A 12,885-nucleotide genomic window follows, 5' to 3' on the forward strand; every position below is an offset into this window, starting at 1 on the left:
GGAAAATAAATAAATTTTATGTACGGTATAACAAAGAAAAGAAGTAATTTTATTACATTAAAGGTGTGGTTTGATTTTGATAATAGGAATAAAAAATTAAACTGAACTCAAATGAAAATACAATTTTTTTTTCAGTTATTGATTTGGTTCAGTTTTGGACATTCCTATTGAATATTGGTTCACATTATATGGCTGTCTTCTCAAAACGTGGCTGTCTTATAATTCAACCTTTTATATATGTTTTTCTCTTTGGATAGAGATGAAATTATTATCATAGCTTAAATTATAACATGAGAGACATGGTGAGAAGCTCTTAAACTGTAAGAGTTTGGGAGAACCTTCGGAGAGCTTCTTATTGAGAATTTTGAGAGAATCTCGTCAAATAAGTTACTCATCAAATAAGTTACTGATGTAATTGAAAAGTACTCCAAGGTCTTAAGTTTCATACTTTTATCATGGGACTCAAGTCTTGAGAGAGACAATGGCCAGATCAATGGATTGAGAGGGAGAAGTTGATGACTCTTCAATGCACCAAGTTTATTTCATTTCAATGAGACACCAAAATGCAAAGCCATTAATATAAATAAATAAAGTAAACATCACATTCAACTCAAAATCTTAATACATCAAATTTATGAGTAGTTGCTACTCATGTTGTTTAATTTTTTTTTATTTTGATCTGATTCGAGACTTTTGTTTACACTAGACACTTACAATAATTTCAGGCATCAGTTTTGATCTCGACACCCCAAGAATTATATCTAAATCAACCCTAGATTTTACTAAAAACAATCGTTATAGCGGGAGGTTAGTACTCAAGAAGTTGATGTGTCAAATGTTCTTTCGCTAATAATTAAGCCTGCAAAGTGCAAATTTTGAATCTAGTGTGTATTTAAAATACTGATATCTTTCTTATCAGCATTAAAATATCAGATACCATATGCCTCCATTATTATATTTGATCCAGGACTGGTAATATCTTATATGGAGACATAGGTACAGAAACTTGTTTTCTATATATTTCCAATCTATGCAGCATGTTGAAATCAATATTAAAGTTAATCTATTTCAATTTAGTACCGCTAGTATTTGTTATCTCTACTTGTAACCCATTAAAAAAAAAAACAAGAAACGACATTTCCTGCTAAATCATAGTGGCATGGGATGCTGTGATCTGACCAGATCTTTGTTCCCTTGAAAAGTGGTACTCCTGTCATATGTGGATAACTCAACAAATATTCAAATGTGAGCTTTATGCCTATATCGCCACGTTGCTTGGATGAGCTCAAGGACTTTGTAGAATTTAAAAAATTCAAGCCCTAAACCCTAGTAATCAAGTCCACTTATATGCTAATTTTTTAAAATAAAAACTTAAAACTTATATGCAAGTCTAATGAATTCCTATAAGCATGTCATATTGGATTCGAGTATATTTCATTAGTCTCTGCAAATGGGCATGGATTTTCTTCTGACATAAAATGCTAATATTTTTTAAAAGTATTACTTATTTGGGACATGTATAACATATTGAAACTATTTCTGCACATGCTTCTTCATTTACATAATTACATCACTTTTTTAAGCAAATTAATTGCATCACTTTTTGACATCAAAGTATTGTATATATAATAATTGATTTCTTTAAATCTCCTAAACACAGTGGATCACTGGATCCCCCCTATGCAAGAATTGGAGCGATGTATAAAATGATGCACAGAAATGTTGGGCAAATGTCAGTATCCATTGTTCATTTAGCCTATGAACAACAAAAAGGATTCACTGTAGGATTCAAGGTTATGAATTGTAATGATAATACTTCTAAAATTAGACGCGCCATCTCTGTATCGATCAGATACTATTACACTAAACCAACTAGAGTCAGCCAAGTGGTGAAGAATTTAGATAGTATACATGAGATCATAGGTTCTAACTTTAAGACGATCATTGTACACAAGAAAAAAGACTATTACACTAAATGCTGCTAGTATATTATCAAGACTGAACTCACAATAAAGTATTAGCTTTTCCTGTATAATTAGTCTACCATTTTTACTCTAATAAATGAATTTATATGTTGGTATGAGCCAGTTTAATGTTCATTAGTATTTTCCATTTGCTTGCCTCGGGTTACTATCACCATGGAATATTGTCATAAAAAGAGTCTGAGCATTTGTAGCAATGTGAGGAAGCACAATCCAGAATAACTTCTGTTAGGATCAATTTGGCCATCCTTTGTTCTTGGGGTGTCTTGTTTTTACCTTGAGTTCCATGTTGACAGTAACAGAAGATAAGCTTTGTGCATTTAATGATTGATAATGGAGGACGCTTCCTTGTCTTCCATGTGCTCTTTCATGTCTCATTTAGATACTCTATTTTCACTATAAATAGGCGAGTCTACAAATGCAAACTCACTAGACCTTGACTAACAATAGCTACGTTGAGAAGTTAATTTGTCCAGCAGTTCCCAAATGGAATCAAACACATCAAGCTTTCTTTTGAACTCTTCAACTTTGCACTCAGTTTTCTACCAAGACAAACAAGATGATGGCATAATTGATCTGGGTCTTAGTCTCGGAACTGTTCAACATGAAGCTTACCATTCTTCTGCCAACTGTATGGGTTCACCCCCTCCTTCATTCTTTTAATTCTTCATCTCTTCTAATTTATCATACACCCTTTAGTCAGATATTTTTTGATAAAAAAGAGTAAATAGTATATACACAAAAAATATAAAGGATTTTTACACACCATCAATCTATCAGAAATTGTCATGTCTGGTAATTTTGTTCTTAAAACTTATACCAGTCTGATTTTTTATAAGTTGATAGTGTAAAAATTGTTACATTGACATTACATGGAAATTAAACTCGGAAGAAAAATCATAATTCAATTCAGTTTAGTCATGTGTAATTAATGTCTTCTGTCTGTATGTTGACGATTCATCTGAGACTGAGTTGCATTACTAACATTGTTAGCAGGAAATCAATTAATAATTAACGTTCAAGTTGCGACATTAACAATATGAATTTGACTAACATAGTCTAATGAAGTTATATTTGGAATCAGTGTATGATGAAGACCTTATGGATTGGCCTCACTCCAATCTCAATCTAAAGAATTCGAGCACAATGCATTCTAGATCTGCCCACCACCAAAATTTTGATGAAGAGATAGAGGGGGTCCAGAGCAATGAGAGGTGGGCTTATGTGAAGGTTAACATGGATGGGGTTACCATTGGTAGGAAAATTTGTGTACTTGATCATGGTGGATACTCAAGTCTGGCACTCCAATTAGAAGACATGTTTGGTAGGCAGAATCAATTATGCACGCACTTCCAAGATATTTTTTAAATTTTTAGTATAATTTTTATTCAAACAAGTAAAATGTTTTTAACTTATTGTACCATTCAGGAAGCCATTCTGTTTCTGGATTACGATTGTTCCAATCGGGATCAGAGTACTCATTGTTCTACAAGGACAGACAAGATAATTGGAGGCCTGTCGGTGATGTACCATGGAAGTAGGTCCCATTTTTCTTGCCAAATTTTCTACATTCTATTATAGGTCATTTTATCAATAATTCTAACTTGTTTTTTTCTCTTTCACTTCTTTTATTTTTGTCGCAGAGAGTTTATAGAATGTGTGAAGCGGTTGAGGATTGCAAGAAAGAATTCGGGCATTGTTTCCTGTTCATCAAGATACACCTAAATTCTCTGTCTCTTACTTTAGTAGAAATTAAATTAATCAAAGTTGTTCTGATGTCCTTCTGTCAAGGTGTTTGGCCATGTAATACTTGATGGATTTAGACTTTAGAGCATGTATGATTTTCAGTTGTAAAATTACATTTGAAGTAAAAATAATTTTGTTAACGAATTAAGACATTTATTTTTGTTTTCATTTTATTTTTAATTGTTAAATTTACATTGAAATATTGTCGTGGTATTTTTAATTATAAATCAAACATGTCCTTATTTAAACTAGTTCACATGGTATCTTAGAAAGCAAGTCTTTGATGGAAATGTACCGTACGCAATATGTAATGATTAAAATGGAATACAATAATCACTTCCAAAATTCAATCACTTCCAAAATTCAATCAAGGACTTTTAAGGCTTCATTTGGATGACTATGGGTCCATCGCTATAATGTAGCTCAGTTTCCTCGGTACCACACTGTTGCATTAAATTAATGCCTTGTAAATAGCAATCACTACCGAAACATCTGTTTTCCGTTATTTCTCTCAAACTTCATGAAAATACAGTTGTCTCAGGTTGCTTTCAATGTGACAATGACATTTTTCCCGCCATTGACTTATATCACAGATCTTCATTTATACTTATCCAATTTATTGGGCGTAAATGATAAGTTGTTTTAGGTAATAATAGATTATTTTAGAAGCTATGACACTATTTATAGGATAGAGTAATTAGTTATAAGCTATTAAGGGTCACATTGATTTTTTTTATTTCCTCATGATTATCTATCATTGTTTTTAATCTATCAATTAAATTTAATTTTTGTCAATTATTAAATGACAAAAGTTTTTATTTTTATTATTCCAGCTTTGGCACTAAATTCACAGCATACCATGTGAAACTCGAACTGGGTGTCAAAGTCAAAATAATAATGAAGAGACTAATTAGCATTAGCAGTTAAAAACAAATGACAGCCAACAATTTTCCCCCGTACGGTTGGAGTCTAATTCACCTCAATTCGCGCCACATGGTTAGGCCATCCCAAGCCTAATGTTGTCTTTATCAATGTAAAGAATGTAGGGTATCTCATAATTTTCAAAATCTTACTTTGAGCGGAACATGAGGAATACTTATGATAATATAAAAATCATTTAATTACTAAAATTTGTGAAGTGCAAGCAACTTAACATAATATTTGTAAAAATCAACTCTTTTAATTTCTCATTTCTCATCTTAGAATAATCAAATTTAAGAAAATTGGACTTTTTATTTTTTAATTTATTGGTCAAAAGATAAGTCTCTTTTAATTGGAGTTTTCCTTCGTACCAAATAGCAGTGCTGTATTATGATTTATGATAAACTACCGATCAGTTGCAGATTCTTGCGATACTCACAATGAAGAACTATCATTTTGACTGGTAAACATTTTCAATTTGGAACTTTAAACAATTTGCATGTAATAAGTCAACTATAAACTAAGAAACTTTGCATATCAAAAGCAACTCTCAGCACTCCCATATAACACTAGCGCTATTATAATTATTATAATTTCAATATTTATCATATGCATGCATAAAAAGCTCAAAATATTAAACTCATTATCTAACGTGATACTTGTAAACTTGACTGTAATTTAACTTTATCTTGCTTTTTAATATCTTATAAGTTATATAATACAAATCTTATTTTATCATAAATATTATTATTTTGTAAAAAAATCATCTTTTATTAAATTAAATTAAAATTCTTTTAATAAGAATATAATATAATTTTTTTTCTTTTGATAAAGATATGATTTTTAAAAAAATATTATTAATAATCATATATCTTTTAATCATTTCTATCTTTCTTTCTATTTAATATGTTAATCTATTATTGTCTAAGCAAGCTACCATTATATTACTAATACTATATCTCGTACAAAATTTTCTTATATACTATCTCTTCATATTATTTTATAAGGAAAATGTTAAATAAAAGTATATTTTTTATAAATAAATAAATAAATAATACTGTATTTAATACTCCATCCATCTCAAAATAATTATCATATAAAAAAAATTACAAATTAATTATTATTTTAATTTGTTAATAATATTAATTACTTTTTTTTCATTTATACTTCTAATAACCACTACTGTATTGCATCGTTTTTAACAAAAAAAAAAGATTAATAGTAATAAAGTTAATTTAATAAAAAAAAAACCTAGGCTGGTAATTTAAACCCCGATAACTACTATTTATAAGTATAGTCTATAATTTACGTGTATGTTTTGGCATTGAAACCGACTTGACGCTCATTCACCAAAAGCTATACAATTTTGCTTATGTCTAAAATCACTTTTGATGTGGTTTATTCCTCACATATAACATGTGTATTGCATATTGGACGTGCCCAAAAATGAACTTAGTGCATATTTGGGTAAACCTTAGGAGAGTTCAAGCATAAATTTACAAAAGGTTCTTCTTCCTTACTTTTCTATATGAAACACCTATGACAGTATTTTCAGCAGCAAAACAAACACGATCTTATAGTTTGTTTAAATTCAAGTCAATCATATTTAAAAAATATATATATTCAAGTCAATCCTTAAATTAGATTAAAAGTATGTGACCAAAGAAATTATTTTGTATGCTTATGTATTATTATGATCAATCTTTATATAACTTAGACCAAATAATTTATTTAATCTTTTATTTTATTTATTTAATTTATTTTAGTTTTTTATCTTTTAAAAAAATTATTTTAGTCTTTAATCTTTTTAAATAAATTTAAAATAGTCTCTTCATCCATAAAAAATTAATAAAAAAAATAATATTGTTTATAATTAAAAATATTGATTGCTAAAAATGTGTTAATGTTCTCTTCTACCTCCGCAGACCCAAGAACTCAATATCTTCCCTCAAATTCCTCATCCCCAAAACCCTAACTCCCTCGAATTCTGCTACGCCCTATACATCCTCTCTAGTTGCCTCTCCCCCTCCGTCGCCGCAAACGTCACTGCCATTGTCGACTCCGTCAACCACTGCTTCGCCACCCACGACCAACACTCCGAAGTGCGAAGTGTTACAAACACACTTGAGGTGAGTCAACCAACATGAAGCATAACAACAAGAGTTTGAGACTGTGGTGCAAATCCCACAATTCCAGTACCAAAATCTCAACTTGAACACTACCCAATTTCCCAATTCAAATTCTCCTTTTGGGTCTTTGTTATTTCTTGGTCCCTGCATCTTGTTCCCGGAAGCCCCCACCTCTTCCAATTTTGCCTCTCTCAACGACGTTCCAGCTCCTATGACAACTTAGCGGCATGACCCTTTTCTTCCACTTGTGGGTTCTGCTTATTTCCATATCTGCCTTCAACAAAGGCCGGAAGCACGACGTTCTCCTCAATTTTTCCGATCAGTTATTGTTTCATTGTTTGAGGTTTATTTGTAAGGTTTTACAATTTGATGTTGGGTTATGGAGGCTTTGAATGTGAGGATCAGATTTTGTTTTTTTTTTTCACTTTTGATTTTGAAGTATCAACCTTTGTAGATTTGTTACAGGGTATATAGGTGCACATGTTCTTATGCTTTCTGGGTAATTTCCAATTTGAGACTTTAGTTGTTGTGGCTGTTATGAAGTTGGACTTGAGTTTGCAATATGACATGTGGTGAGTCATAAAACTTTAAGATTTAAGAGAAACAACAAATATTCTTAGGGTTTTGAGTTTAGAAAGAAAGGAAGAAAAAAAAAATTGAAAAAACAAACTCATTTTGTGTTGATTTTTATTTTTTTTCAAATTAATTTTAAATGGAAAAAAATAATTTTGAATCAATTTAAAATAATAAAAATCAAAATAAATGATCAAACTCAATCGAAAAAAACAAGATTATGAACACCTATAACTTAACTATATTAAGTCAAAATAAAAAAAGAAAAAGAAAAACTGAATTATATACTATCTTGTGAAAATTAGCTAAAATTCTGAAAACCGTACAATAATAGGACTTCAAACACATCCTTAATCGTGGAAAAAGGCGAATGATGCGTCAACCCCATTATGATACTGATTAGAGGGGTTAAGAATAAAACGTCTAGTCAGTTTAGTATTGTTTTGGTGAACGGTGATGCGATATTAAGATCACCAGTTAGGAACCCAACCAAATCTTTCCACCGCTCTCATCATAACAAGAATAAAACCACAACACTGTTCTTTTAATTTGACATGAAGGCATTATAACCCATTAAGTCCACCTATTGTGGTTTAGATAATTTACTTGGAACCTTAGGTTATAACTCCATTGTCCTGTAAAAAAAAAAAAAAAGCTTATTCATGTACAATGAACATGACACATTTTAACAGTAAACCGATGACTTGGATTAAATAAAAACTAATTTGGATCATATGGATGGTAAATTAAATTATATATCCGGGTTAAAAAGAAGATAAAAAATAATGAGTCCCCAAAGCATGCCATGTCTCGTAGTCGTAGGTTGTAGCAGAAAAATTAACGATTTTTCTCAAGCAAATTCAATTTCTCTTCTAGTGTTCCAATTACAAGGATTCATGAGCCTGAAGAAGACATTGTTAAACGTGACCAAGACAAGAGGTAAAGGCAAAAGCTACACAAATGAGCTGGATTCACAGTGCACAGCTCCCTGAAATTTCTCAATCAGAGGAAATAGTCAATTTATCCAAAGCATCAAGCACGTGCCTCATAGTAGGCCTCTTTTCAGGGCTGCTATGAACACAAGCCATTGCAATCTTCAAAACTCCAATAATCTCCTCTTCTCTATCTGCATCTTCACCCAAGTAAGGGTCTAACACCTCCAAGAGTGGCTTCTTTTCCTCAATGCACAACTGAATCCACTGAACAAGGTCCATTTCTGAGTTCCCCACTAGCACAATGGATGATCTTCCTGTGATAATTTCCAACAATATCACACCATATGAATACACATCCCACTTCTGTGATGGCTTCACCACTTTCATTGCTTCTGGTGCCATGTAACCGTTTCCCAACACATTGCTTGTGACTTCATTGGACAAGCTCTTTTGTCTTCCCTGTAGTTTCTCAGCGGCCACTCGGTTCGATTGCAAGGTTGGAGACCCTCCAGCGATGTTTGCAAGGCGCCCAACTCCGAAGTCAGAAATGTGGGGTTCCATGTTTTGTCCAAGAAGTATGTTACTTGGCTTGAGGTCTCCATGGACATATTTTTTGGGACTAAATTCATGAAGATAGAGCAATCCCTTCGCAGTTCCTTTCATGATTTTCAATCTATAGGACCAAGATAGTGGCACAAATGTGTCAAGTCCAGCCTTCCCTGAAGTTATAAAATGGAACACCAAACAATCAAATAAACAAGAACTAAGAGTTAGGTTAGGCCAAAAGATCAGTAATTGCCAATAAGAAAACTCGTGTTTAACAAAACTTACCATGAATTGCTGTAGCAAGGCTTCCATTGGGTACATAATCATATATGAGAAGCTTCTCATCAACAGACCAGTAATAGGCTCTCAGAGTTGCAATATTTGGATGTCTTAACTTCCCTATTGCTTCTACCTCTGTTTGGAACTCTTTAAACCTTTGAGAACCTCCCTCTCCCAATCTTCTCACAGCCAAAGCAAGTCCATCTTCAAGCACCACTTTGTACATAATCCCTATTCCACTCTTACCCAGCACAAAAGCTGAAGCCTTGAGAAGCTCATCCAAATCAAAGTTCACATGGGAATCTAATGGGACAAGATCATATTGCTCAACATTATTATCAGATAGGACCTCAGAGTCATCTTTTCTGAAGCAGAAGCATTCTTTCCTCCCTTTCTTTCCCTTGCTAACATCATTCTCATCCAGATCCTGGTTAAAACCACAAACCCTTGAGTAGCAAAAAGAGAACAGCAAACCTAAAAGGCAAATTCCAATTATATCACCCACAACAATGCCAACCACAGCTCCCTTACTTAGCCCTTTGTTTTTCTCACTTCCCATGGAACCATTACCAGTACCCTGAGGTGAGTAGTTATCAGGAATAAATGGAAATGAGGAAGGTGAATTAGCAGATGAAGTATCAGAAGCACATGAATTCTTCAAAGGAGGACCACATAGACCAGGATTGCCAATGAAAGCAGTTGGCCCTCTATTCATCAAAGCACCATTTTGGGGTATTGGACCATTTAAATTGTTGTACGTAAGATCAATGTAAACCTTCTCAGGAAGATTACCAAGGCTAGCTGGAATTGAACCACTAAAATAATTATTAGACAAATCAACAGTTCCTTGCAGGCTTGACAGATTTCCCAAGTCACTGGGAATTGACCCATTGAAGTGATTGTAAGAAAGGTCTAGTCTTTCCAGAGAAGACAAACCAGTACCAAACCCATCTGGCAAAGGGCCAGTGAAATTGTTCTGACTGAGAATAAGGGTTTTGAGTCTCTTGCATTGGACAATTCCAGCAGGCAATGACCCATTGAAGAAATTTTGTGATAAGTCTAGAGCTTGAAGGTACCTGAGGTTCTGAATCTCAGTTGGGACAGACCCAGAAAGCGAATTGCCATAAAGCACCAAGCTTTGAAGTCCCTGAGCCTGAAAGAGCCGTGGAGGCAAGTTTCCAAAGAGCTTGTTGTTCCTGAAGTTGATATGGCGAAGCTGGGAGAGAGATCCCAGAGAAGAAGGAAGAGAGCCATAGAGTTTCCTCTTAGGGAAGCTAATGGACACAACAGTTTGGTCCTTGCAAGTGATCCCATTCCATGAACAAGGGTTTTCATCGAAGGAATTCCAGTTACTCATGGACCCTTGTGGGTCTGTGAGGGTCTGCTTCAGTGTCAAAAGCACAGAACCTTCGGCATTCAGAGAATACACCACGGGTGCAAGAGAGTTGCAGCAAAGAAGAAAAAAGAACAAAGCAAAAAAAGGGAGCATTTCTTCTTCCTCCAACAGAGTGACCGTTGGAGCAAATCCAAAATGCAAGGGGAAGAAGAAGAAGAAGAAGAAGGGTCACTGAGGTTAGCTTAAGCTTAAAGCTGGTTTGAGTTACGGAAAAGGAAAGAGAAGAGAAAAAGAGGTGGAAAGACAGAGAGAAAGAGAATGCAGGCTAGGCTGTGAGAGAAAAAGCTTGAAACAGAATAGTGTGAAAAGGAAGTGTTGAAGAATGGGAAAGCAAGACCAAAGCCTCGGGGAGAGTTACAACTTTGTTGGTGACAGACACTAAAGAGAGAGAAACAACAACTCACTACACGAGTACTATTCTCAAATTATCGCGACATTTCTTTTATCAAAGAAAAGACTGACCCAAAAATGGTTAAAAACTGACCCAAAAACTATCTGTAATTCAAGATAGTTAAATTTATTGAATTAAAAGTATTTAATAAAATATTTATTCAAGAAATTAATAAATATGAAATGATAAATATATATATGCTTACAATATATAATATTTTTATAAAAAATAATTTTGGTAATTATGAGTTTAAATTTTTAGTCAATTTTAAACTCTTACACTTTTACTTAAAAATAAATTATTTTAATTATATATTTTTAGTTTTAATTATTATATTTTTTCATATTACATATTCTAGAATTATATCTCAGTTGGTATGTAAGTGTTGTAAATTTTTTTGGCATCGTATTTTAATTATACATCCTATTATTAATTTTTGTTATATCTTAAAATATTTTCAACTAAATTTAAAATAAAATAAAAAAATAAAAGATACTTATGTATGCTAAAACAGGGTGAAAGAAAAACATAAAATAAAATTCTCTGTTATGTAAAAAAGGTAAAATTAAATTTAATAAATATTTTAGAATAAAAATAACATAAAAATTTAGAAGTTAAAAATTAAAATATTATTTAAACTAACATAAAAAAACTCTATAAGTTAGCAAAATGAGCTTATTTACTAAACATTGTTATCGATCAAGCTTTTTAGTTGTTAACTTTTTAAAGAAATTAGTTGAAAATGTTTGTCTTGTCAAACATAATTTAAAGAGAATGATGTTTTTATTCTCCTTTTGTTTATTTAACAAGAATGTATATTTTTTTTAATAATGCATTCTAATAAGTTTTAATTTTCATTATTTAGTTTAATTATATTATTAAAATTTGTTTTTCTCATTTAAAAATAAAGAAATTTAAATTGCATTTTTATAACTTATATGGATTTTTATATTATTCAATATTTTGTATAGATAATTTTATTTTCAAAATTATTGTTGGATTAAAAGTTTTATCATATATATAAACCATATTTATAAAATATTGTATTGATATGTATTTTTAAAATATATAAAAAGGAGAGTCTTTATCATATTTTTTAGTTATTCAATTTTAATATTTATTATTATTATTAATATCAAATTCTGAATTGAAATCATCAATTTTATCTATATACCTTTTTAAAAGTATTACAAGATCTATATTAATAAAATGAACAAAATATATCAAACTGCACATTTTGTACTTGTACCTGCTTACCTGGTGTTGGACAAGTAAGGATGGATCCAGATATTTAGTTGCCAACGATCATGATTGTTAATACACACTAATAAAAATAAAAATATAAAACACAACCGTGAAATTTGAACAGAGGAATGAATACTTAAGAGGACACAACAATGGACAGCGATGATTGTTCTCTGTGGGGAATATTCTTCATCCGTAAAGCGCCTCTTTAGTTTAATTCAATTTGAGATCATTTTAATGAGTTGAAATCTTACAAATTGGATCTCACTTAGTTTCAAAAATAAAAATATTTTTATATACCCAAATTTCATTCTACAAGTATAAAATAAAAAGAAAAGTGATAGATGTAATAAGAAAAAAGGAAGATAAAAAATGAGAAATGATAATGAAAACATAAATGAATTATATTTTGAATAATTTCAATTTGATAAGGTTTTATATATGTATTTTTGAAAACATTTTCTTAATATAACATAGAAATGAAAAATAACTTAATAAATAATATTTTTACATAATATAATATTATTTTTATATTGATATATTATTTATTTTGAAGTACACACTATAAAAGTATATCTTAATTTTTTTTGTTCTAGAAGTATAATAAGGTTGATCAAGTGGTCCACGAGCTAGTTGATTTACACTTCCATACATTGATCGATTGCACAACTTCCTAATGCGGTAACTTAACTAAAAAAATAATTATTGCAGACCACGTGTCAGTGCACCGCTCAAGACGATA

At 31.5% G+C, this 12,885-nt stretch overlaps 2 protein-coding genes across 2 annotated transcripts; one reads left to right on the plus strand and one right to left on the minus strand.

The window, feature by feature from the left end:
• The first annotated feature begins 2,426 nt into the window (after positions 1-2,426).
• Positions 2,427-3,851, plus strand: LOC114369814 (auxin-responsive protein IAA32-like). The gene is made up of 4 exons (XM_028327071.1): positions 2,427-2,613; positions 3,067-3,306; positions 3,411-3,519; positions 3,626-3,851. Exons 1-4 carry the CDS (start codon positions 2,469-2,471, stop codon positions 3,705-3,707), a joined length of 576 nt encoding a protein of 191 aa, XP_028182872.1. The 5' UTR covers positions 2,427-2,468; the 3' UTR covers positions 3,708-3,851.
• Positions 3,852-8,088: 4,237 nt separating this feature from the next.
• LOC114372558 (receptor protein kinase-like protein ZAR1) lies at positions 8,089-10,853 on the minus strand. The gene is made up of 2 exons (XM_028330183.1): positions 9,118-10,853; positions 8,089-9,005 (listed from the first exon to the last, which is right to left on the minus strand). The coding sequence occupies exons 1-2, from the start codon at positions 10,598-10,600 to the stop codon at positions 8,350-8,352; spliced, it is 2,139 nt and encodes a 712-aa protein (XP_028185984.1). The 5' UTR covers positions 10,601-10,853; the 3' UTR covers positions 8,089-8,349.
• Positions 10,854-12,885: the final 2,032 nt, after the last annotated feature.

The sequence above is a fragment of the Glycine soja genome, chromosome 10, assembly GCF_004193775.1.
Source record: "Glycine soja cultivar W05 chromosome 10, ASM419377v2, whole genome shotgun sequence".
Lineage (NCBI taxonomy): Eukaryota > Viridiplantae > Streptophyta > Magnoliopsida > Fabales > Fabaceae > Glycine > Glycine soja.

Excerpts from the sequence above, each read along its gene's own strand:
- LOC114372558 (XM_028330183.1), bottom strand. The coding sequence starts at position 10,600 with ATGCTCCCTTTTTTTGCTTTGTTCTTTTTTCTTCTTTGCTGCAACTCT. Across the intron at positions 9,006-9,117 it reads CCTTGCTACAGCAATTCATG|GGAAGGCTGGACTTGACACA; the intron begins GTAAGTTTTGTT and ends TTATAACTTCAG.
- LOC114369814 (XM_028327071.1), top strand. The coding sequence starts at position 2,469 with ATGGAATCAAACACATCAAGCTTTCTTTTGAACTCTTCAACTTTGCAC. Across the intron at positions 3,307-3,410 it reads CCAATTAGAAGACATGTTTG|GAAGCCATTCTGTTTCTGGA; the intron begins GTAGGCAGAATC and ends TGTACCATTCAG. Across the intron at positions 3,520-3,625 it reads GTCGGTGATGTACCATGGAA|AGAGTTTATAGAATGTGTGA; the intron begins GTAGGTCCCATT and ends TTTTTGTCGCAG.